General features: G+C 39.5%; 1 protein-coding gene across 1 annotated transcript; it reads right to left on the reverse strand.

The window, feature by feature from the left end:
- Positions 1-6543: 6543 nt before the first annotated feature.
- Positions 6544-21689, reverse strand: BAALC (BAALC binder of MAP3K1 and KLF4). The gene is made up of 3 exons (XM_070942072.1): positions 21515-21689; positions 8866-9038; positions 6544-6657 (listed from the first exon to the last, which is right to left on the reverse strand). Exons 1-3 carry the CDS (start codon positions 21687-21689, stop codon positions 6544-6546), a joined length of 462 nt encoding a protein of 153 aa, XP_070798173.1.
- Positions 21690-26897: the final 5208 nt, after the last annotated feature.

Here is a 26897-nt window from a genome sequence, read left to right on the forward strand (position 1 = left end):
GGTGAGGACTTGAATTCGGAGCTTTTATTCCGGCGGGGTTATTTTTCCTTATACTTATGTGAAAGCCGCAATTGGGAAATTGTAAGTTGGCAATGTAAATAGGAGTAAATAGTAATTAAAGGAAAAATAGTAGGAAAAATATGTGGTGTCAGTGCAAGTAAGACAAAGGGAAAGGAGTAGGATGCAGTAGTAAATCTGGCCCAATCTTTTTTTTTTTATTATTGAAAAAGTTTTTCAAATACAGATTTTTCCCCCTTTCCCCCCCCGCCCAATCTTTATTTATTTTATTTTATTTATTTATTTATTTATTTATTTATTTATTTATTTATTTATTTATTTCGTCAAGCATGTATTAAATAACAGATCTAATCTTGTGGGATGGAGTTGATAAATAGGTAAATAGGTGCAGGGAAGTAAAGATATAAGTGAAATTATGTGTGAAGGGGTAAACCATGCCTTAAAAATTGGTAGTCGCGATCTGTCATCTCTTATTGTATAAAAGTAAGAATCCATAAATTGGTTGCATTGCACACTATTGATTGGTGATAATGGAAGGACCAGCAATGCCTTTTGAAGACAGTTGTGTAACCTCCTGAATGACTGTGATCCAGCAGGAATTTTTTTTTCTATTTGATGACAAACTTGGAAGGATATAGAAAACAAAAATTGGGCCTCAAGAATGAAAGAGAATGGTGCCTGTTTGGTGGACATCTACTTAGATTTGTTGTTTTGAAAATAAAATTCAAGCATAAATCTGTTCATGTGTAGAAACAGAAATGGAACCGATCAATAAGTGATCTGATTGTCTATTATAAAAAAAACAAGACACTTTTGGGTGGATAATAGGAAAAACACTCATGAAGAAAAATAAAAGAAATTTTCCTTGCTTCCCCCCCTCCCCCTTGTTGAAAATAATGATATATTGTTTAGAACACTAAGAATAGATGAAGAATAGATGGAGTGATTGGATTTTGTCAATGCCCGGAGTTGGGCTGTGTCAAAATCAAATAAACATCCGCAGTGTTGTCAGATGTGAGCGATTTCCCAGTTTCCTGTTCCCAGGGTAAATACTATCAAAGGAAAAACTATTGGAAAATTAATTTTAAATATTTTTAAAAGTCAAAATACCTGTCTATGGATTCTGGATAAAGTTTGCAAATTTGAACCATTATAAATTTACTGTTCATTGTTATAAAGTCATTTAGAATGTTATTAGAAACTGAAAATAACTAAAATTTAAATCTCAGAAAAAAGTCAGCAACAAATGTTTTGTTGCTGTCATCATTATTACTGTGCAACTGAAACTATAATTCAAAATTTCTTTGTTGCTGGACCAGTTGTGACATAAACTTGTTACGTAGCCTTGAGCCAGACATACAAAAGCTGTGCTTTGCCTTTATGAAATGTAGATAGTCGTAATATTTAAAATTCTTGCAAGTGTTCATTAATGTAAGTAAATTGTGTTGAGAGGTGCACATAATTACAAGCTGAGAGTGAAAGCACTGAGACAATAGGATTGGTATCAGCACCTCTCCCAGAAAACATTCAGGGACTTCATTCCTCACTCTTATACCAAACATGGATAATTGAACTCCAGCAAGTAGAATGAAATGTTTCTAAACAAGGTAATTTGCAGAGCCATAGAACCATGATGGCAATTCTTTCTTCAGGGTTTGTTAGCTTCAAGTCATTGCATGTACCGAACTGTACCAAAAACAACTTTTAAGATTGTTCAGTTGATAATCTAAGCATATAGAGCATATTAAGTCACAGCAATTGGTCTACCATGACTGATCTAAAAAAAATTTAACTAATACAGGGGTGTTATACTCACGTCGTCACGGCAGCATCATGTGATGTATCAGGACTTTTTTCCCCTTCACTAAACCAGGCGTTGGCGTGGCCAGCACATGATGCATCCGGCACAGGGGCCGGGAGTTTGACAGCCCTGAACCAATACCTGGCTGGGAAGCCTTCAGAAAATGCCAATTCTGTGAGCTAGACTGGGAAGTTTAAAAAAAAAAAACCTCTAGAAAGCAATAGTAGGCTATTTCTATATTACCAAGACTTCTGTAGTATATAGACAGTCAAGCACTTTGGTCTTTTTTTCTTTCCAGCCACCTAGAATACTACTACTACTACCACTACTACTACTACTACTACTACTACTTCTTCTTCTTCTTCTACAAATTCTACAAATTTTACACTGAAAAGTTCCACAAGTTTGACAAAAATTTGCATGAAGTTCTTTACCCAATCATAGACATAACCATCCTGGACCAGGAGCCCCCCATCACAAAGCAAGAACATCCAATAGTAAACGAGCATAGGAAGGAAGATGGAAGAAAGGTAAAAGACATTAACTATATGGATAATGTTTGTAATTCTAGACCACAGGCTAACAGAAAAAGGCCTTCCTTACCTACGGAAAATGGTGAGGCTCAGACGCTTGTGGTTAATTAACATCCCACAACCAGTCATACATGTTACAAACCAGTCGCTTAGACCATCTCTGGCTGTTTCCCTCCCAGGAGGACAGTGCCGGAGAGAGGGATCCCATACTTGCTCCATCTCAATCGCTCAAACAATCAAAGTTGTGGAAGGCTTTTCTTTTCTTTTCCCAGGTGGTCACAAGCACCAATAAAGCAGAGACCTTTCTAACAGTGTGCTCCCATGATGTACCAGAGAATGACCATCAAGGGGTAATAAGGATAATGAGCCCTGTCCTTATGTATGGAAAAGCCCATTCCTTGTCAAAAAACAATAAAAGACACACCACCCCTGCAAATAAGCTGACCCTTATCTACGTAGAAGGTGGTGTATATTATATTTTATAAACCTAGCCTATTGTGATTTAGTTAATAAACTCAGACTTAGCCTTAAGTGTGATCCGATTCACTGATTGCACTCCAAGTTCTTTTGTAAAAACTGAGAGAAAGTCTATTGTATTTAACTTTCAAACACTGGAATTTTTCACAGATCCTTGACAATCTTACAGGTATGTACTTATCATTGGCCACTTGAATGCTGATATAAAAGGAATGTTATTTGCAATCAAGAATTTATTTAAAAAAGGAGTGCAGGCCAGGGAGCTCAAATGATTGGCTTCAAATGACTGCAACAGTTCAGTCTTCCTGGAGGCTACTTAAAGACTGCTATGATCACTTGACAGATATTAAAATTGCTCATTTTAAAAATATTTTGTGACTCACATAACATGCCTATTATACTGTCTTAGCATTCTTTCTCAACCAAATGTCCTTCAAATATATTAAAATACACACCTCACTGTTCCCAGCTAGTATGGCTAAGAATAAGGCTAGCATAGATAATGGAAGTTTGTATTCCAGTATATCCAGAAGGCTGAATCAAAGTGATATAACTTATATTAAATAAAATAATAATTTAATCATTTCTTCACCAGAGGATGACACCACCCTTATACAGCTATGTAAAATCAGGAATCAGGTGGTAGCACCTTTTCTGACTAACAAATTTTACTAAAAGGCATAAGCTTTTGTGGATTGCAGCTCAGTTCATGAAGTTGCTAGCCAAGCATCTCTCAACCTTGACAAGTTGAAGATGTTTGGACTTCAACTCCCAGAATTTCCTAGCCATCATGCTGAGTAATTCTGGGAACTGAAGTCAGCATCTTTAAATTGGCAGGACTAGACGTATGTAGGATTTAAATTTGGGTGATGTGGGAGAAAGGGGAGGAGCAATGTATTGGGGGTACATCAGTCTAGGCATTCAATCTAGGCATGCAGAAGCAGCTTCACTTCAGATTTATAGCATAGGTTTTATGTATGAATTTCCCATGTGTGCATAAACCTTAATTATTCAGGATTTTTGACCAACAGAGAATCTGTATGCATATAGACAGGCATAAACAGGCAGGCATTTAAATGCCCCAATGTAAAGAGCAGACATAAGAGTATTGAGTATGTTAATATTGCAGTTACAGAGTGCAATTGCCAGTTCGCTCTCATGTTCAGTCAATTTTGGAGGCCTCCACAGTGGGTACTTCATCATTTGTTCTGGAATTCAATGTCTGATAAATAGGTTACTAAATTTAATGAGACTTAAGAGGCTCACCTGTGAACAGATTACAGTCTAGGTTAGCAGATAGGGGGTGATCTATAGAAAACCAAACACTGTATACTTGCTCAGAAGCAACTGAGACTTATTCCTAGGAAAATGAAAATAGTTAATGCATGCTGAGTGCAAGCTTTATTGAAGCATCAGGGCTCCTTTCTAATTACCAGTAGGTATATTACACACACACATACGCACACCATTTGAATTAAAGCTTGGGTGTACATAAGTAATGCCAAGAATGATTCAAAGGTTATTTTCACTTATGCAATCCTGCAGTGCTATAATTAAGACTAAAAACTGAATATAGATTTCAAACACTGGATTTCTGTATCAAGCAATTTCTTTTAATAGTTCACATTTTTCTAGTTACATTTCCAAAACGTCTCTCTTCTGTGTTAATTAAGGTTCTCATTCAATACATTGATAATTGTTCAGCTTTGATTCTCTCCAGTAATCTGGTCACTTAATTTGTTTACTGATTTATATTTTATTAATTTATAGATTAGACTTCTGCTTGGAAAATTTAGCCTTGCTGTAAAACAGCTCTGCTTCTCCATTGAAATTAGAGACTCGAATATAGTATATACATTTTTTCTCTTTTGAAAAGACACAATCAAGGGATAATTCTCCACCCCACCCCTCTATTTGAAGCTCTTATTAAGTGTACAGTACGTTAAAAAGGATTTTTACCACAAGGGCAGGAATTAAACACTTGGGGAAGTGTATATTATGCAAATGTGAAAAATGGAAATTCATGAACAAATATGCACTTCCCTCACACTGTCACATGTAATTTCATCCTAAAACTTACTTTTTTGTGCTGTGACCATCAAAAATATCTTCTATCACTATTAAGCATTTTGAACTTTACATCAGTTGCCCTTCAAGTGAAATCAATATCTTTCTATATTGTCATATTTAGTCAATTTTTAAAATCTGTTTTAAATCCCATATGGCAGGAGTCCCCAACCCCCCGTCCGTGGATTGGCACCACTCCGCGGCATGCCAGAAACCAGGCTGCACAAACAAGTGAAGCCCTATCCACAGAATGCAAGCAGCACACGAAACCATGTCACTGCTATATGGCACTCTTGAGTTCTTTTTGAATTGTGTAGTCTTACAAAAACAACAAATAAATAAACAATGCATTTGGCATAATTTTACTATTTTATAGCAGCATGATTTTCAGCAGGAATAAATGCAGAGGCCAATGTGAAACTCAAGACTTTCAGTCAGGCTTTTTGTTATCAAAATAATATCAAAGCTGAGCTTTGATCACACGGTCAGATGAAATTTTCCTCGTTATCAATGCAGAGAACACCTGCTTTCTGAACCATAGAAAAATGGTTAGAAAATCAGAAAACGTCCGCCCCAATATTGGTGGATACAGGTTATTTCAACTTTGAATATAATTCAGTTTGTTGCAATTCTTCCTTTTCATTTCATGCCAGGGAACTTTGTGAGAATTATTCTTGAGAACGAATCACTTGTGGTTTTAGACAGCTGCCAATGAGACTGACAGTTGAATTAGGCCTGTCCTGTGTGGCACACTGTGTGGTGCACACGCCACATTGTGGCACATTGGCAGAGGGAATTGATTTTCCCCAAAAATGAGTATTAACTATTATAGCACAACAACCCAGTGTAAGCTTCCTATATGGCCAAGCAGGATACTGCATTCTTAAATGTTTTACACCTGTCACACAGTTATTTACAGTGACACAATTTTGAGCCATCTATTTTAGGTAGCAGCAAGTTATCTGTCATAGTACCGTAGAACTCTCTTGTGGTATCTCAGCACATTAATGACAGGATCACGAGGGGTGCTATTTTGCATACAGCGATTGCTGTGATCACATTTTGGTTTCAGATAATATACATTTAATATTAAAATTGAATTAATCTAGATGATAACTGTGCACCATCAGAAGAGCCGAAGAACCAGGCCAGGATCATCCTGGGAAAAATTTTGTCTTTGTGGTCTCTTAAGAGTCCACACTACCTTGATGGCACATAATGAATCAATCAGCCAATCAATCAATCAATACCTGATTGTATGAAAATTTATGTTGCATGTAGCCCTAATTTCTGAAAAGTTTTTCTAGCATCCCTGGATCATTTGATTTATATTTTTCTTCATAGGAAATTAACTTAAGTTACCATGAGTTAGTTACTTAGCTAGTGGCAAAGTAAAAATCAAACCAGTTACTTCCTAATTGATGGCCAAGCTCATCAAGTACAGGACAAGAAAAAGTATTCAAGCTTCCAGTGCTGACAGAACTGCAGAGCTAATAAAAGTCCATCGTTTTTCCAAAGGCACTCAGCATCAGTTGTCCGCCACATTCAGCATAACATCAGCGTTGAAATTCCAGATCCCTGCATTATGCAGTCAGGTAAAGTGCAGCAAGATATTGCAGAATTCATTCACCTTTTTTCAGTGCTTCCTTAATTGATACCATTCTTTGCGACTCTTCTGTTGCTATTTATTTGTTTGTATTTGTCTGTTTTGGCAGTGTTACTACTAACTTCTTTTGTAGCTCTTTTTTTGTCCCATTTAACCTGTTTGAAAAGGAGTTTATAAAATATAATTTATGCTTAGAATATATTCTGTAGAAGTAACTCGCTTAAACAGGGAAACAAGATTAGAGAACAGTTTTAAAAAAGAGACTGATTAAATAGTATTCCTAACAGCACTAGAATTTGAATGATTCCTAGGTTCTAGTCTTAAATTAGGTATCATAACCTATTAATATAATTATTTCAATTCAAAATTTGTAAAAATCAAACCTAAAACAAACTGACAATTTTCTGAGTGGGCATGGGAGAATGAAAGCTATAAAAGATGTGGAGCTTTTTAGTTCAGAAAACAATCACAGAATGTAAAAAGTTACCAGGGACCTCAAATATCATCTAGTCTAGCCCAGTGCAGTACTACTATAGGTAGTCCTCGACTTAATGACCACAATTGAGTCCAAAATTTGTGTTGCTAAGTGAGACATTTGTTAAATGAGTTTTGTCCCATTTTACGACCTTTCGTGCCACAGTTGCTAAGTTGAATCACTGCAGTTATTACATTTAGTAACGTAACACAGTTGTTAATTGAATCTGGCTTTCTCATTGACTTTGTTTGTGAGAAGGTCGCTAAAGATGATCACATAACACTGCAAACATCATAAATATGAGTCAGTTGCCAAGCATCTGAATTTTGCTCATGTGACCATAGAGATGCTGCAATGGTCATAAGTGTGAAAAATGGTTGTAAGTCACTTCTTTCAGTGCCGTTGTAACTTCAAACCATCACTAAATGAACTGTTGTAAGTCGAGGACCACCTATACATCATACCTCAGAGATGACTAACTGGGTTTTTAAAATTATCTTTAAAGTCACTTCTTCACAAGCAATTTGGCTTCAAAGTAATTGAACTTAGATCTCAGACATCAAGCAATATGTTCTAATAGTAACACTTATTCATCAAACTGTTACTATTAGAACATATTGCTTGATGTCTAACTGAGATCTACTTACATATTATTATGTAAATAACCTATTATTTCTTGCTTTGTCTTCTCAAACAGCTCTGAAGAATTCCTCAGAAGGATATGCTAATCCCTCAGAGAGTAGGACTATAGTAAGACTATAGTAGAAGACAATTATCATGTCTTTTCACAGCCTTTTTTCTGCAAACTAAACACATTCAATGGCTTCCAAGCATTCTCCCTATCATTTCCTTTCCAGCCTTCTTAACATCTTGGTTGCTCTCAATAAATAACTGTACAAGATGGTAAAAGAGCAATCAATACTTATAAATGGAAATAGTTTATGGGGAGAATAAATAACATTTTTCCCACCCCTTCCTTCAATAATGTCAAGGATGCACTGCATAATGCCATTCTTAGAAAATGGAATGGCTCAGCATTTTAACACATTTAGAATCATACTATATTCTCGATCCGCCTGAAAACATTATGTGTGACAAGGCTTTGCTGTTTAGTCCTCTGAAGAAAAAAAACAGAGTTTTTATACAAATTAATTCTAACTGAATCTGGCTATAATAGTGGAGAAAATTAACCCTTTGCCTCCTTCATCCTGAGAAGATCTGAACATAAAGGATAATTGTGCCAATGGAGAGAGGGAGAAATGCCTAGCTGAATACTTTTCTTCCTTAAAACTGCAGAAATACTGTAGAGCTTAATTGCACTTGAGTAAAGGCCCTTCTGCAGGATTGTTCTGCACCATTTGAGGATTGACTGGTGTCACACTACCACCTGTTTCAGGGAGCTACGTCTATTGTTTCTCTGCACCAGTTGATTGGCAGCTGCAATAAAAGTGGTGGGTTTTGTAAATGACTATTGCTCTAAGGACCTTGCTGTATGTATTGGTGCCAATTGTTGGTACCTATTTTCACACTGGCAGAAATTTTTGCTTCATTCTGCCTCCCGACTCCTGGCCTCAAGACAGCCATCATTCTCTTCTCATCCTTGACTTCCTGCTCTTAAAAGGTTTGGGATCCTGCTCCTGGACCTTGTGTTTTGCCATCTGTGTTGTTTAGAACTTGCCTTCTCTACTCCCTCAATCCAGTTGCTATAGCAACATAAAACCACATCACGAAGTACCTAATGGCAAAATTGTTTTACCTTTAGAATCACAAAGGTTTTTAAACACAGTAGTGGAACAGCAGTGAGGGTAGTCAGGAAGCCTTTGAATTTGGTTTAGGTTTTGTACAATTAATATTTCGCCACATAAACAGAATGTAATCCTACACTCACCTCTGAGGTTTTAAAGCTATTTTGTGGCTTCTGGGCTGCATTTCCAGTGGTGTGAGTTGATAATTTTGTACACTGTGTAGCACAATGAGCTCTTTTTTCGGGAATAGCCATGCCACTTGAAATTGAAGATTTTGCCATGCAAGTCTGGGTTGATTTGCTGTCCTCTAAAATTCCTGAAAACACAAAATTGCAGAGTGAAAGCCAAAATATTTGTTACTAGTTTACATATGGTATTCTTCAGCTGAAAAGAAAATTGACAAAATTATTCTGTTTTATAAAAGGATGTTTTGTCCATGATAAAATTAACATAAGATTCATTACATTACATTTACATATTCTTATAGCTCTTCTCCCCTTCATATGTAGACACCAAGTGTTTGCATAGATATTTGCCTATTGACTTAGCAAATGATAAGAAATGACTTAGCCAAGTGAGATAGCAATAGCAATAAGACCCTTACAACCCTCTCTAAGCGGTTTACAGAATCAGCATATTGTTCTCAGCAATTTGGCTCCTCATTTTACCCACCTCAGAAGGATGGAAGGCTGAGTCAACCTCCTGAAATTCTAGGGTATTTGTAAAAACAAAACAAAACTTTGTGATCCAAAATTTGGGATGGTGAGCGCTTCACACAGTAACAGAAATAAGCTTCTCCTCGTCTTTGGAACAGAAAGATGGTCTCCTGGTAGAAAACCACTCCCCACGGACATGTTTACAGCAGTGAAGACAGATTTTAAAATCTCTTGAGAGGAAAGACTGAGGCCATTCCATACTCTCTGAAAATAGGAACAACTCTTGCAAAAGACAGTGGCCTTTTCAATATGTATATACATGCCATCCATGCTCCAACACTGTTGAAGGGCTTGGAAAGAATAGAGGCAAAACAATACAAAGTCATCTTTGACTTACAACCACAACCAAATATTTCCATTGCCAAGCAAGGCAGTTGTTAAGTTTGCCCCATTTTATGAACTTCTTTGCCACCGTTATTAAGTGAATCGCTGCTGTTGTTAAGTGAATTGTGTGGCCATTAAGTGAATCTGGCTTCTCACATTGACTTTGCTTTTCAGAATCCAGCTTGGTAGTTTACAAATGGTGAACACGTGACCCCGAGACAACGCAACTGTCATAAATACATGCCAGTTGCCAAGCCTACATTTTGATCACGTGATCATCGGGAAGGCTGCAACAGTCACAAGTGTGAAAACTGGCCATAAGTCACTTTTTTCAGCGCCACTGTAACTTCAAGCAGTCACCATTCAAACCAAATGAATGGTTGTAAGTCAAGGACTACCTGAACTGTTATTCAAAAGAAAAGACAACAGAACAATTCGTAAAAACAGCAAGTTGAGGCAAAAGACTTTGTCCCTGTGCATTACCAAAAAAAAAAAAAGATCCTTTGGAAGCACGCCAGGTGTATTTATCCACTTAGTCAACAGAAAAACAAGGTCAGCAATTTGCAGTCAAGTAGGTATTGATCAAATGGCTTTGACATTAACATGGAGAACGCCATGCGAGAACTGGAGAAGAAATGGACAGACAGAGCTGCAATGTTTTCTTATAAAATACTTGACCAGGGGGGCAGAAAACAATGAAAACCAGTTAAATGACAGTCAGAACATTGAGATATACCCAGGAAATATATAAAACCAAATAATTATGCTTGAGAACACAAGAAAAGTCAAAAGATAATGAAAGCCAGAGCTGTGAGATCAAAATCTACTACAGTGTGTCAAACTCAAGGCCCACAAGGTGCTTAGATCTGGCCTGTGGGGCCGCCCTAGAAACAGCGAAGGACCAGCCCACAATGCCTCTGCCAGCGAAAACAGAGCTCGGAAGGGCCACACGTGGCCCTCCTGGGCTCTGTTTTCGCTGGCAGAGGGCTGCAGGACATTGACCTCGCCATGTCCATTCTGGCCACGCCAACTTGGCCTCCTGAGGTCAAACACAACCCTGATGCGGCCCTCAATGAAATGGAGTTTGACATCCATGTGCTTCAGCAACAATCAGTACAGTAGGACTGTTTTGTCCCCAGAGCATTTGGTGCTCTGGTAGGATGGGTTAATTTCTTTTTGTTTAGCTAGCTTATAAGTAAGCTTGGCAACCCTGACCTTGCTGGCCAAAGGAGGTGCAGCATGTTCCCTTCATAGGGAAGTGTTTAAGGATTATTACTTACTTTCCCTTTTCCTGTCTTGTCACTTCTGTTACAAGTATTGATGGGAAAGAGAAGGGAAGTGAGGCCATTCCATCCTCCATCTTCCATTCAGAGAAGCCACTTGAGAGTTTTTCAGCTGCAATCCAACCCATCTGAGAGTCTTATGGGTGAGTAACGTATCCTGACACACCTTTAGGCAGTTTAAGCCCTGAGGGGGTATAGAGGCTTAATATGTTTTTGGCCTATACCAGCGGTCACCAACTGGTGGTCCATGGACCACTGGTGGTCCACGAGAAAATTTTGGTGGTCCACAGCAAAATTATTCGCATTTTTTATATTGCACTAAATCAGGGATCTTCAAACTACGGCCCCTGGGACAGATACGTGCAATCAGTGTTTGTGTTGCTGCAGAGAGTCTCCCCCTTTGGGGTCTCTTTGTGTGGGTTGGAGGGGGACAGAAATTCTGACTTGGGGTCTGCTTCAGCCTCCTGGTGTGGGGCTTTGGGCGAAGGCTGCAGGGAAGTGCTGCTGATGGCAAAGAGCCGGAAGATCTTGTTCCAGTGAGACTACATCATGACCTGGAACTGGCTGACCATTTCAGCTCGCTGAGCCTCCAGATGCCTGTACCTGGCCTTGCACTCCCACAGGTCTTCCCTCTGCTTGGAAAGCCTATGGTCATAGTCCTCAGTGAGGTGCTTCTGCTGAGCCTCCTTGGTCAGATCCAATATGAACTGAGCTATTTTGCCAACTCTTTCTCATGGTGGCTGCTTAGCTCCAACAACTGCTTTCTGTTGGGGCCCTAAGGAGCCCGGGGGGGGGAGGCGAGGAGTGGCTGGGAAGGGAGGGGTGAGTAGAGGCTGGCAAGGCGCCCCCAACGTGAGTGACATCAAGTTGGCCACACCCACCCAGTCACATGACCACCCAGCTGGTCATTAGGCAGATCACATTAGTGGTCCGCGGGATTTCAAATTATGAATGTAGTGGTCCCTGAGGTCTGAAAGGTTGGTGACCCCTGGCCTAGACAGTAAGTAGGCCACATTGTAGCCAGGAGCACATGGCCTCTTCTATGGAGCATGGCTGCTAATTATTATGTAACCATGTTGTAATCATATGCCATTGTTAATTTTCTCCTAATTTTACCGGATATTGCAGTGTTGAGTAAAGTTTAGTTGATGGAATACTGTCTCCTTTATTGAATGGCAAGAAAGGTTAACTGCCTGGATTGCTTTCCATAGAACCACATGGTTACGGAGTAGTGAGTCCAGGAAAAGGACACTTCAACAGCATAAATTGAGTATTATTTCAGGACTTCAGTCTTCTAATGAGATGGAAGAGCTGGTACCTCTTCACAGCCAATTCTCAGGACAAGCTGGGGGCAAATTCTCCTCCAGAAGTAGCAATAACTGGAGATATGATGCCAGAACTCGCATCTCTGGTCCTAGGCTCTAAGAACAGGAATACAGGTAGTCCTCGTCTTACAACAATTCATTTAGAGACCGTTCAAAGTTTCAACAGCACTGAAAAAAGTGACTTATAACCATTTTTCACACCATTGCAGCATCCCCATGTTCATGTGATCAAAATTCGGATGCTTGGCAACTGGTTCATATTTATGACGGTTGCAGTGTCCCGGGATCATGTGAACAGCTTTTGCAGCCTTCCGACAAAGTCAATGGGGAAACCAGATTCACTTAACAACTGTGTTACTAACTTATCAACTGCAGTGATTCACTTAACAGCTGTGGCTAGAAAGATCATAAAATAGGGCAAAACTCACTTAACATAAATTTTGGGCTCAATTCAGAGATGGGCTGCTGGGGGTTCGCAGGGGTTCGGGAGAACCTCTAGCTAAGATTCTGTGCAGTTCGGAGAAGTCCCAAATCCCACTCCTTGCTGGCCCCACCCGTCCCGCTCCACCCAGGAGTCCCCACACGGCCCGTTTTGGATGCAGGTAAGTGCAGGGTGTGCACGGAGGCTGAGGGAGGGTGAAAAACAGGCCTACCGAAAGTTTGGGAAGGCCAGAAACGGGCCGGAGTCTGGGGAGGCTGTTGTTACCCTCCCGGAGGCTCAAGGAAAGCCTCCAGAGCCCGGGGGGACAAAAACACCCTACCCCCCACTGTTGTGCAGGAGGCTGACTAGGCCATACCCACCATGGCCACGCCCATCCAGCAACTGGGCAGAGAACCCCTTCCTAAAATTTTTGAAGCCCATCCCTGGCTCAATTGTGGTTGAAATTTGAGGACTAATTGTACAGTAAGCTGACTAAGAGCCGACAAGAGGCATACTATCCATCCTCAGTGCTGTTCACTCAGCGGATCCTGAATTTTCATCGTTTGGTTCCTGAATTATTTGCCTTAAATTTTTGTTCCACCTTAGCACCTTTTGTTCCCCTGCCTCTAGATCCTGATCACTACCCTGAGATTTCTGAAGGACACCAACAATATTTCTAGTGTAAGCTCCTTTTGTCCCCTGCTTCTTCCTTTTGGTTCCTCTCGACTCCAACCTCCTCCTCATCAGACAGTTTTCCAGCTATTCTAACTATAAAATGTATAAAGATGATTCATGGCCAAATACAGTAACTCAACAATTTAGCAAAAATAAAAAAAAATAAAATTCTGTGGAAAGACTCAAAATTCATAACACACTGGCAGTCAGTCAAATGTGGTGGTTAGCAAGAGCCATTTCTAGAGCCCGCGTGGTGCTCAAAGGACAGGACAATAAGGTATAGAAAATTATGCTTTGTACATATCTGTGAATCATGATGACCACATGAAAAATTTAGAGCAATTTTGAGAGTGACTCATGCTGCGTTCTGTGATTAAAGAAATAAGATTGTACAGAGATATTGATGATTGCATGAAGTGCACACAAACCGTTATTTTGATTTTTTTTTTTTGTTTCGTTACTCAATTTGATGCAGATTTTAACAAACAGCAGGGCAATCTTATGCACTATATTGTTAAAAGAGAAATGTTAACTCAGGATAATAAATGTAGACATATATCTTTTATGAAAAAATATACAGCCTTACATTACTGGAGCTATTAAAATGAGTGAGTGTGTGCATATGATATCTGTGTATTTGTTCCTTAAATTAAAGCAATTGTGTCTGGGCCACAAAATTCCAGAAGGACGGTAATGGCACCACCCCAACTCTTTTCTGCCATTTTATGGTCATCTGGATTACATGGAAGGATTCCCATTACCTCAAGAAAGCAAATTTGCAGTCTAAGAGTGGTCATAAAGGGTCAAATGATCCTTTATGCACAAAAATCCCTTATATACACAATTTATCTTGTGGTAATTGCATTAGTTTTTTTCTCCCCTTCACTATGCTAATTATTTTATTCTTTCTCTTTCCTTTCTGTACAGTATATTAATTAAAGTCAAAGGAGAAAAATGCTAACTGTAGAGAAGAATGAAAAACCTCAGTAACCAATATCTGGTCACTATTGTTCACTTTTCTCATTTTTGTTGGGTTTGTCAATTGTTTGGGGATGCGTTTTAATGACAAGCCTAGCTAAAGAAATATTACTTAATATATCAATAGGATGTTACGCACATACAAACCCTTATTTGCCGTGTTTCAGACGTGACTATATTCAGTACATGTTTTTACTTCTCCTGCATAGGCCTTCTGAAGAAATTAAGTCACTTGGCTCTCAAGTTTTGTGGAAGAAAACAAGAAGAAATAATAATGACTTCCTTCACGGATGCTTTTATTATGTAATGTTTGTCTGCAAACAAAGGGAAACAAAGCTGTTGCACATGACAATCCTAGGCTCCAGGAGAGGTAGGGGAACAATTTAAAAATATGGCTGCTTAAGCAACATCTTTTAGATAATGGGAATATTACAAGTCACATATTCTGGGTGCTGCAGGTGAGAACAGGTAGGCGGTTAGGTTGTGAAACCCACATTTTCCTTAAACTGAAATGGCTCAGTTGAATTAGAAGTGATTTTGAGTCAGTTATTGATCACTTAAAGTTATAAACAGCCAGGGCGTACTGGGAGAAAAATCATTAATTTCCCTTACATGACGTATTTCCCAAATTACTTACGTTCACAACAAAAGTAAATAACTAGTCCCTGCAATCTTCTGCCGTGGTGCCACTTCAGTTATATAAAGCTTCCACAAAGAGATTGCAGAACAAATCAAAGTTTATACTTGCAAAACATATTCAGCAATTAAGGACAGAAATGGCTACCTTTGTAGAGTTTGCCTATTGCCAATGAATCTCCAGGTACAACCTAGTTACTTGCTGTAAGTCAACAGAAATACATTATAGATAAAGAATCACATGCTGCAAAACAAATATGCTGAGGGCAAAACACTAGAACCAAGAAAGCACTTAGTGCATACTAGAACTAGCAGTACTCCAGAAAAAAAAACAGAAAATCAAAAGAAAAGGAGACATGATTACTAGCACTGTTTGGGGGGTGACAGAACTAAAATGCATTATTACAATGGAGAGGATAAATCAGCTTGTTATCATGTGGTTTTATTGCAACAAAAAGATGCACTCTACAATCTTATGTCATTTATCTAACTTAATTTATAGCTCTGTTCTAATCGAAACCCAACAGGACGCCTCAGGGAAAATAATCAGCATCCACCAAAGGCCATTTGTTAGTGGTACCCATTTCATTTTCCATCTGAAAATAATATAAAAAATAAAAACCACCTGAATAATTGGCTCATTGAATGAAAACCTCTCAAAAAACATACAGGAGCAGCCTTTGAAATAACTCCCAGGGGACAGCTGAAAGGAAAGATCCAATTTACAATAAATAATCCCAAGGTCACAAGAGAAAGAGGGGGGAAAAAATCAAAGTGATTAGAATCAAGGATCTGCTTTCTTCAGGGGATTCAAAGCATATTTAGAATCCGATAATTATAAAAAATACTCCAGGTGCCATTAAACTTAATTATAGTAAGGAGCTCTGCCAGTAACAAGTACTTGGTGTGCTTTGCCTTGTCTGCTTTGGCTTTAGACAATTCTCATATCTTTTACGTGTTTTGACTTGTTTTTTCTCCAGCTTTTCCTCCGCTGGCTGTTATCCGCAACTCTATCCTGGTGAAAAGCTGCACTGCTATGTCTAGCTAGTTTCCTTTTTATGTGATTTCTCTCCTCCTCTTGTGGATGAATATGTTGCATAGTGAGGATGGGCCTAGCATTCCTCTCTGTTGTTATTTTTTTAGAATGGATTGCGTGATCTAGAATCCTTGGGCAAAAACAAAAAGAAAAAGATACTGGCAGGTGGAAGTCAGAGTTTCACTAGGTATTCCAACAGTTTTAAAAGCAAATGGGGTCTGGACTATGCTATCATTGGACAGCTATAAAACTGGATGAATAATCATCCCAACAAAGATATGTCACTAGCTCTGTGTAGGTTTAAGGCAAGTGTCAAATAGGATACTATTTTAGGCCCTCTGCTGTTCACCATATTTATAAAGGACATAAATGAGGGGTTAGAAAGTATTATCAAATTTGCACAAGTATAGAGTATATTGACCAGATGGGACAATGGGCAGAAACTAATCAGCTAAATTTCAACCAAGATAAATGTATACTTATCTTTGGATAGAAAAAAAAATCAAAGATATGAGTATAGGATGGGGGGGAATCATGCTGGGTATTGCTGGGTATCTGAGTATTTTGGTGGATAACAAACTGTTAGCCAACACAACAGCAAAAAAAGGAAAACGCAATCTGAGGCTCCATCAACAGCAGTGTCAAAATCAAGAAAAACCATTATTCCTTTCCATCCTGCATCTAAAATATTGCTCAGACCTCACCTATAATATTGTGTCCACTTCTGTGCACCAAATTTTAGGAAGGATGTTGATAAACTGGAAGGTATCCAAAGAAGAACAACCTGGAAAGAAAAATTTATGAGGAACAGTTGAAGCTGTTGGATATATTTAGCTTGGAATTAGCTGTGGAGAGACAGGGTAGCTGTCTTCAAGAAGATAAGGCACAATTCTTCGAAGATGTTTCAGAAAAGAAAAAAATGACTTAAATTACAAGGAAGTAAATTCCAATTGGGTATCAAGAAAACTCTAATGGTACGAGCTGTTTTCCCCAAAATCTTCCTTGAGAAAGGGTGTACTCTTCTTTGCTGGAGATGTTTAAGCATCCCATTGGGGATGACATAGCGATGAATTCCTGGTACATTCTGTTATTCACCAGTTCAAATTGCTTTGGGTGATTTTGAGCTGGAGAATAGGTTCCATGGAATATCTAAGAAAGCAAGCCAATAATATACAATTATCATCCTGTACGCTGTTAAATATGTGCATTACAGACAGCAAAGTGATAATATTACTAGATATCTCAGCTACTACTACCAACCAAAGAAAAAGCAATGTTGGCCATAATCAGGAAGATTATAGTATGAATGTTTGCAGCCTATTATAATGATTCCATGTACCCCTTGTGTGTATTTTTTTTTAATCAGGCTAAGTTAAGATAACCATCAGTTCAGGTTCCCTGTACAAAGCAAAAGCTCTTGATAAAGGTAATATATCTCTTACAATGTTTGTTTTTGGTTCTAAAACATCTTCTGGAGAAATTAAAGTCAATATTACTTTTTGCAAGTGATAGCAGCAGCTACAAAAGCAGACAGGAGATGTTATTGATTGTTCAGGATATTCAGACCACCCTTTATATTTTATTCTTTGGAACAAGAAAAAGTGTTTTTCCAAGCCAGGCAGAACACTATTTTAGTCTAGAGTCTAGACCAGGGGTGTCAAACTCAAGGCCCGGGGGCCGGATCTGGCCCACGGGGTACTTACTGTAGATATGTTCCACGGGGCTGCCCTAGAAACAGCGAAGGACCGGCCCACGATGCTTCTTCCAGTGAAAATGGACTCCTGAGCTCCCTTTTTGGCTGCGACGGCCTCCTGCAACCCTCTGCTAGTGAAAATGGAGCTTGTGGGGGCACATGAGGCCCTCCCGAGCTCTGTTTTTACTGGCAGAGGGTTGCAGGATACCGTGGCAGCCGAAAACGGACCTCAGGAGCCTGTTTTCACTGGCAGAGCTCTCAAGCCATCACAGATGCCCCCGACAGGAGTGACATCGAGCTGGCCACGCCCCACCCTGAGGTCAAACACAACCCTGATGAGGCCTTCAACGAAATCGAGTTTGACACCCCTGGTCTAGACTGACAACCAATAATAGTAAAGAAAGAACATTATTTTATATATACAGCAACATTGTGCATTGTTATGACAAGGTCACAAAGACTAATACGTCCACAAAAAGAAAAAAAATCCAATTCTACTTTTTTTTGTGTTAAATTCTTAAACTTCCATTTTAGATCCACATACAAAGATTAATATACAGATATTTGTTGGAAAACCAAACAATTTGAGATTATGCTTTGGAAGGATCGCATAAAAGTGTTACCTACAAAGGACCCCTTTTCTGATTAGGGCAGATTGATATTTTCCTCTAGCCTATCTGCAGTAGAGGGGGAAAATACAATCCTATCTCTGGTGTTAAAAGTTAATGTCAGAAAGCGGAATTCTTCGACCCAAACAAGCTTTACAAAGGTGGTATAGTGGGCTAAGCCAAATGAATAAAACGTTTTTCAAACAGGTCAATAGATCATACAAAACATTCTTCCAATATGTTAGATCTGATCACAGCTCAGCAATAACCCTCAACGCATGAGTAATAAACAACAATTGGGGAACAAAGAAAATGAAGTCAAAAGAAATATCTAAAGATGTTCAGATGTGTTTATCTCTGCCTATCTGATTCTCTTTTGTACACATGAATTTTCACATGAACAAACAGACTCTGTTTTTATGGAAGTGTTTGGCACAAGACAATCAAATGTGGAAAGTCAGCCAGATTATTTTGTGCTACACAATTCAGTGGGATAATTTTTGGCATGGGGTGAAAAATCTTAAATAAGGATTCATAATGTACTTTCAAACTTTTTTCAGCTTCTTATAGAAGTCATCTAACAACTTCCAAAATTCTAGACACTTTCACAATGTAAGTGACACATTGGAACACAAATCAAACATCCAACTTAAAATTTATCTTACAATATTATGAACATTTGGGGTCTTGGATAGCTTTTTTAAAGTATTGTTAAGGAACACTTTTTATTTTGAACAAATTGTTAGCCTTTTTTTGTGATCCTTGTTCTTATCTTATGGTACATATATGCTTTCTCAATCAAAACACTTTTGCCACTCCACCATATTTCATGTCTTATGAAAATATTAATATTTCTACATTACACAGCTGCTTGATAAAATATATATTTATATTCTGAAATATCTTCCAGCATGTACTTATATAATTTGTATATAAGCAGTGACAATACTTTAAAAATATGAAAACAGGGCATCTTGCAGTTCCAGAAAATTGTTCCTTTAGTGAAGATTTAATAATATTCAGAATTATGCTTTAAAAGTCTTAAATGGGTAGTCCTCACAACCATAATTGGACCTGACAATTAATTTTTTTGCAACAGTTTTTAATAAACCCATTATTTGCCCTGTGGCATTTTTGCTAGAAGCCAGAAGTATAACTTAGTTTTGAGCAAAAATAATGTAAATTGCAATCATGTGACCATGGGATACTGCAAACAGCCATAAAACTGTACTGGTTGCCAGATGCCCAAAATTCAGTCAGGTGACTGGTGGGGGGGGTGGCCATTGGAATTTCAGATCCAGGTCATAAATATCTTTTGGCTATTGTAACTTCAAACAGTCACTAAGTGACCAGTCATAAGTTGAGGACTACCTATAGGTGATATAAAAGTTTTTTAAAAAGCAGTACAAGGAAAATCACGAGTACGGGCTCATTTTGAAGGCAAGATACTCTTTGGAGCCAGGCTATCTGTTTCACATTAGTGAAGTATAAGTGTGGAAAATTATCCTTGCATTGAGCAAGTTTTAATAATATTTCATAGTTTATGCTGGATTTCAGTTCATGCCAGTAGCATCTGGTAGTACAGCTCTGCTAATCATGAAACCATCTAACCTCAGTGTAAGATTTTGTCTTAGCTACAAACATTTATAGAGCAGAGGTTATTTAGACAATCGCTGGCACTCATTTGGTTGTCACAATGTAAAAAAGATGTTGAGACTCTAAGAAAGAGTGCAGAGAAGAGCAACAAAGATGATTAGGGGACTGGAGGCTAAAACATATAAAGAACAGTTGCTGGAATTAGGTATGACTAGTTTAATGAAAAGAAGGACTAGGGGTGACGTGATAGCAGTGTTCCAATATCTCAGGGGCTGCCACAAAGAAGAGGGAGTCAAGCTATTCTCCAAAGCACCTGAAGGCAGGATAAGAAGCAATGGATGGAAACTAATCAAGGAGAGAAGCAACTTAGAACTAAGGAGAAATTTCCTGACAGTTAGAACAATCGGAACAACTTGCTTCCAGTTGTGAATGCAACTTAAAAACACTGGAAGTTTTTAAGAAGAGACTGGATAACCATTTGTCTGAAATGGCATAGAGTTTCCTGCCTAAACTGGGGGTTGGACTAGAAGACCTCCAAGGTCCCTTCCAACTATTCTATTCTATTCTATTCTATTCTATTCTATTCTATTCTATTCTATTCTATTCTATTCTATTCTATATTTGAAAGTGGCCTGAGAAGAATTGCTAATTATGTCAGTGGAGGAGAAGAGCTGATACTATCTTGCACACTGCTTGCATCTTAAGGGTTTCAAACAGATGAATGACTATTCACAATTCTCAAGGATCCCCGTGACAGGGATAGAGAGATAGAAACATAAAAGCTAGAGATACATGCGGTGCCCAAGCTATTTAAGGTATCATAAGGTGAGCCCTGACTATGTTTATATATCAGTTGCAATCTAGTCAACCATATTTTAGAATGTTTCTCAACCTCGGCAATTTTAAGGTATGTGGACTTCACCTCCCAGAATTCCCCAGTCATCATTATACTGGCTGGCAAATTTGGGGTGTTGAAGTCCGCTCATCTTAAAATCGCCAAGGTTGAGAAATATTGGCCTAGAAATAAATCCAACTGGCAAACCTGCAATGAATTTATAGCCCTATCACAAGAAGCCCCCAAATTTACAAATTGTAAATTATGGCTAAGTTAACCCTAGGCAACCATGTGCGGTCAAGGTAGGCTGCCATCAGTTTCCCACCCACCCCCCTTCTTTCTGGGAGAAGAGTACCTGCTGCCCGTGAGACAGTTCAGAAAGCAGCGTCCCAAAGAGGGAAAGTCAAGATCCCTTGCCTAAATTGCCACCTAGGCAGCAGAGCCACGACTTTTCTTAGGCGAGCAAAGGGAAGGTACCGACGCAACCCCAAGCATTTGCAAGGCGGCTATTTTCCCTGCCTCCTTCCCATTAGGATCCCAGTCCGGCTCCGAGGCTCAGACGGAGGAGATGGGGAGGGGGAGGGACCGGCGGCGGGGGCTCCGCTCGGCAGCCAGCCGCAGTGGCGACGGAAGGGCGACCCTCCACCCCGCGCTTTCCCGACTCACCGGGGCTCTTCAGGCCGGCATCGGCGTCGCCGCTCTCCGGGCCGGCGGCGGGCAGCGGCTGCTGCTGAGGCTCGGCGGCGTCCGTGTTGGTCAGCCAAGTGGACTCGGTCTCCCTGGTCCAGCTCTCGTAATAGCGCGGCTCGATGGCATCGGCGCGGCTCCCGCCGCAGCCCATCCCGGCCCCGCGCAGCAGCAGCAGCAGCAGCAGCAGCAGCTCCCTTTCGCCCTCGCTCTGCCTCGCCTCTGACGGCCCTTCGGCTGCGGATGCCTGGATGCGCTCCCCTCCCTCGCCCCCTCTCCCCCCGCCCCGCCCCGCCCCGCCGCTGACGGGCTCCCCTCGTTTCGCCTGCCCCGCCTCTGCTCCTGCTCGCTGGCGGAGGATGGAGAATCGCCGCCTAAGCGGTGGCTTGAGGAAGCCCCGCTTGGTCGGGGGAAGGAAGGGCTGTGGTTGTTGTCGTTGTCGTTATCGTTATCGTTGTCCTTCTTCTTCTTCTTCTTCTTCTTCTTCTTCTTCTTCTTCTTCTTCTTCTTCTTCTTCTTCTTCTTCTTCTTCCTTCTTCTTCTTCTTCTTCTCCTCCTCCTCCTCCTCCTCCTCCTCCTCCTCCTCCTCCTCCTCCTCCTCCTTTGTCCCTCTCCTCCTCTCCCCTTCTTTCTTCCTCGTCTTTCTTCTCCTTTCCTCCCTTCCTCCTCCTTTCTCTCTCTCCTCCTCCTCCTCCTCCTCCTCTTCTTTCTTAAATAATAATAATAACAGTAACAGAGTTGGAAGGGATCTTGGAGGTCATCTAGTCCAACCCCTTGCTCACACAGGAGACCTATACTAGGGATTCGACCTTTCTGATTGACAAACTCAGTGTCTTAGCCACTAAGCCACCTAGTCTTTCTCCTTCTTTCTTCACTTTGTCCCCCTCCTCCTTTGTCCCTCTCCTCCTCTCCCCTTCTTTCTTCCTCGTCTTTCTTCTTCTTTCCCTCCTCCCATCCTCCTCCTTTCTCCCTCTCCTCCTCTTCCTCCTCCTCCCCCCTTTTTTCTTTTTCCTCTTCTTTCTTCTTTTTCTCTCCTCCTCCTTCCCCTCCTCCTCCCCCAGCAGTTTAACACGACCCCTTCCTCAAAGTTTCATAGCCTCGAATTAAAGAATTAAAATGAAGAGTTTGTGCCAGTTGGCAGGGGGAAGGAAGAAATCTGCAAGAACAACTTTGTAATGTCTCCTTTTCTCCACTGACTATTTGCATGTTGGATAATTAAACAATATATTATTATTTTTTTCTTTTAAAAGAAAATAAAGGTTAATTTCATTTATCCATTGTGAGATTGGCCTATCTTCTAAGGAAGTAAGGAAAATGAGCTGGATCCACAGGCCTCATGCTTTGATGTTCTGTAGCCACAAGATGGCATTATAACTGCTATTTCATTATTATTATTTTTTACTTTTTGTCAATGACAGCACAAGATGTGAAAATCCAAGCATTTACCTATATATACCAATGCTGTATTGGCCCCAACCAACTGCTGCTGTATAATGATTAAAGTGTTGGACTAGAACTGGGAAAACCCATGTTCAAATCCATCCTCAGCCCTTGAATAGTTTTGGACCAGTTGTTCTTCTTAGGCCTATTTGCTTTATTGAATGTTATGAGGAAAAATTTGAGAAATTGTATATATGCTTTCCCCGAGTTCCTGAAGTAAAGAAGCGGTGTAAATTTAACAAACATATATTGTGAAATATCCTAGCTTCATTTGAGGTCATTTTCTGGAGCCAAGTCAATTTTTTAAATTATTTCTGCAGCTTTTTACATAATAATTTAAACACAATTTAAGAACTACTTCCATTTTCTATATGCTGTTTTTGGCCATTAGGGTTTTCTTACGTTACTGATCTTTTTACTGATCATAGCTTATGTGCATTACAAAGGCTCCTTGGAAAAACACATGGAGTTGGTGAACTGTTTTTGAAAAAATAATATTATTGCACTCCTACTTAAGGATTTCTATTAACAGTTACTCAGTTACTTTGGCCACCTAATGAGAAGGAAGGATTCACTGGAGAGGAGCCTAATGCTGGGAAAGATTAAGGGCAAAAGAAGAATGGGACAACAGAGAATGAGGTGGCTGGATGGAGTCACTGAAGCAGTAGGCATGAGCTTAAATGGATTCCAGAGGATGGTAGAGGACAGGAAAGCCTGGAGGAACATTGTCCATGGGGTCGCGATGGGTCGGATACGACTTTGAGACTAATAGCAACAACATTAACAGTTACCAATTTAGAGGAACAGCAAATATAATGGAATTACTTTTTTTGCAAATATGCATAGGCAAGTTATAAAAACCCTGAATGAAGCCATATTTGGATGCTACAAGTTCCTCCAAGTTGTTTGAATGGTGATATTGTCATTGTTGGCTTCATTTCAAACCATAGGAAGGTCAATCAGAACAGACTGGCTTTGCATACTATGGTGAATCAGTATCTCCAAATAGCACAAGTAGTTCCTTGTAGTAGGAAATTCTATGGTTCATGTGTAAAAACTGCAAAACAAAAAACAAAAACCTTTATTTTCTCTGTTCTGAATGTCCTGCCATTCATCTCCATTGGTTAACCTGAGTTTTCCTTTTTGGCTTTTGTTACTCTATGCAACATTGCTGTTTTTTGTTTTTTTTTTAATCTAAACCAGGAAGCCCCAGACTTTGTAATCTTACTTCATGGCCAAGATTTTTTAATGTCTGGATCAATGGTGGTATTCAGCCAGTTCTATCCGGTTCGCGTGAACCGGTAGCGGCGGCTGCGGGAGGCTCCACCCACCTGCTCAGACTTCATCATGTCCTGTTTTTCACGCTCTGCACATCCACAGAAGGTCCTGTGTATGTGAAGAGGTGTTGTGCGCAAGCGAAGCGAGCGTGCACACTCACATTTGCAAACCAGTAGTGTAGGTAAGTCAATACCACTTGTGGTCTGGATACTTTTTCCTTTATTTTTCCACTTCAACAGTAACTTTTTTCTTTTTCAGATTTATATAAAGGCATTGTATTAAGGTATGTTTTACTTAGGTCCTTTTTCTATGAATTTCCAAAATTAAATCCACCATGACGTCTTAAATAGTAACGATCCCAATAGAGATTTGGGGAATTCTATTGTTTCAAAAGTTATCATTGTGTTCCTACTTGGGGTTTTCTATTAACAGTTACTAATATACAGGAAAACAAGAAAGACAGGAAGAATGGGGAAAATAAATCTTTGCCAGGCCAACACACCTCTATGTGTCACTTGTTTTCAGAGATGCACGGAAAACCATTTTGTCTATGAATGCTAGGTTTAATCTGACTTCAGAAAACAGCTAGTTATTACTATGCCTTCAGTACATAACTTCCATCTTCAGTGCTTGAACTGCAAAGTGCTTGATCTTATGATTGCAAAGGTAAAGTTTTCAAATTACACTTGACCTCTGCTGACCACATGTCCGTGTTCACATTGATATATATATCAATATCAATATATATATATATATATATATATATATATCAATATATATATCCCTGATGAAGGGAGGAGAACTTGTGGCTCAGAAGGTTAATTCAACTGCCTAACATGCAGGAAGTCCGAAGTACTTCCAAGTTTGAATCCGAGTAAGGGTATGGCTAGCTGATGAAACTAAAAAGCTTGAAGATAAAAATAGTTTATCATGTTCCAGAATAATAACGAGGATGAGTTTCTGGTCTGTTCTATCATTGCTTCTGAATTTAATCTACTGTGGCTGAAACATATGGCTTGATTTTTTTATTTCAATCCTCCCTTCTTTTTTTAGCATCTTGCTTTTGGTTGATTCTAATAAAAATGTTAACCAGCCATGTGATGGATATAGAGTTATACCTCTTAAATGAAAAGGGAGAGCGAGCTTTAAGGTATGTTGTACTGTGTTTTTAGCAAATATAGAGCGTTAGGTTCCAATAAAGGAGAATATTTGTAGCTCAGGGTTGAAATCAGGGGTCCTTGGTGTTCTTTGAGCTTTCTTGCTGATGTTTCATTACCCTAACTAGCACTGATTATGTTACTTAGTTAGGGTAATGAAACGTCTACACGAAAACAAGCAAGCTCAGAGAGTATTAGGTTGCATGAATAACATTTCCAAAGCTTGCTGAGAAGAAACAAGTACATATTTGTATGGTCCCTGTCTAGAATTACATAGTTTGGCTCTTAAAAGTCAAAACTGTTTCTATCCAATGTGATACTCAAATCTTTTGCTTAATGGAGAATGGGAGAAATTGCCTAGGCTGCCATTATATTTAATGGAGTTGGAAAAAGTTTACATTGTTTTTGGTCTCAAAGTAAATCCAAGCCAAATCTGCAAGAATATATAAAGATGGAAGAAAATGCGGTCTCATCATACAGTGACGAGTGGCTTAAAATCAGGCATTCTTGAGTTCTCTAAAATTAAGGCCAGATTAGTAACAGTTACAACTCCCTCTAGTACGAGAACATATAAGAAAACAAAATGAAATATACCTGCATAGGTTCTGTGAGACCTCCCTTCCTGCAAAGTACCAGTGATGGGACCAAAACAGCTCTAAAGCTAAATCATCAAATACAAAGCCTGTAGGTTCAAATCCCATTAAAGGGTTGAGCATAAACCAGGGAGCATGAAGGAATACTACCATGGAAGAGACCCACTAAGGGTAAAATCCATTATGCAGTGCCTCCAATTGGTCAATAGCTAATATAATACCTTAGGTAACCCCGGGGCTCCTTGAGCCACATAAAGAAAGAACATTGTACCAGTCCCAAAGGTGCTTTTTCAGGAGGCAACTGGACTTTCTTGTTTTTTCTTTTGAAGACATTTCACTTCTCATCGAAGAAGCTTCTTCAGCTCTGACAGGATAGTGGTAAATAAAAGGAGCTGAATCCTATCAGAACTGAAGAAGCTTCTTGGATGACGTCTTCAAAAGAAAAACCAAGGAAGTCCAGTTGTCTCCTGAAAAAGCACCTTTGGGACAACCATGACCTGGATGACTGAGAATCTCTACAGAACACTTTACCAGGTTAATCCTTACAATCTCAAGGCAGAGCCATCCAAAGATGAGAAGCCACAGCACAATACCACTGGGGCAGTGATGAAATGTAAAATTTGTTACTACCGGTTCTGTGGGTGTGGCTTGGTGTGTGGAGGTAATATGACTGAGTGGGCACGTGGCCAACTTTTTTTTTTTTTTTTTTTTACTTTTAAAACCATTTTTTCTACAACCTCTTCGGGTGAAGAGGTTGTAAAAAAAATGCTTTTAAAGCTTCTGACGATCCCAGCTGACTTGCCTGATCGGCAGAGGCTTTCTTTTTTTTAAAAAAAGCCTCTGACGATCCCAGCTGAGCCGTGTGATCATTAGAAGCTTTTTTTTTTTTTACTT

This window comes from Pituophis catenifer, unplaced genomic scaffold, assembly GCF_029215685.1.
Source record: "Pituophis catenifer annectens isolate HBS135680 unplaced genomic scaffold, rPitCat1.0.hap2 SCAF_3, whole genome shotgun sequence".
Classification (NCBI taxonomy): domain Eukaryota; kingdom Metazoa; phylum Chordata; class Lepidosauria; order Squamata; family Colubridae; genus Pituophis; species Pituophis catenifer.

Coding starts and splice junctions, on each gene's coding strand:
- BAALC (XM_070942072.1), bottom strand. CDS start 21,689: ATGGGCTGCGGCGGGAGCCGCGCCGATGCCATCGAGCCGCGCTATTAC. Junction 9,039..21,514: donor TGCCGGCCTGAAGAGCCCCG/GTGAGTCGGGAA, acceptor TTGTGTTTTCAG/GAATTTTAGAGGACAGCAAA. Junction 6,658..8,865: donor ATAGCTTTAAAACCTCAGAG/GTGAGTGTAGGA, acceptor CTTTTCAAACAG/GTTAAATGGGACAAAAAAAG.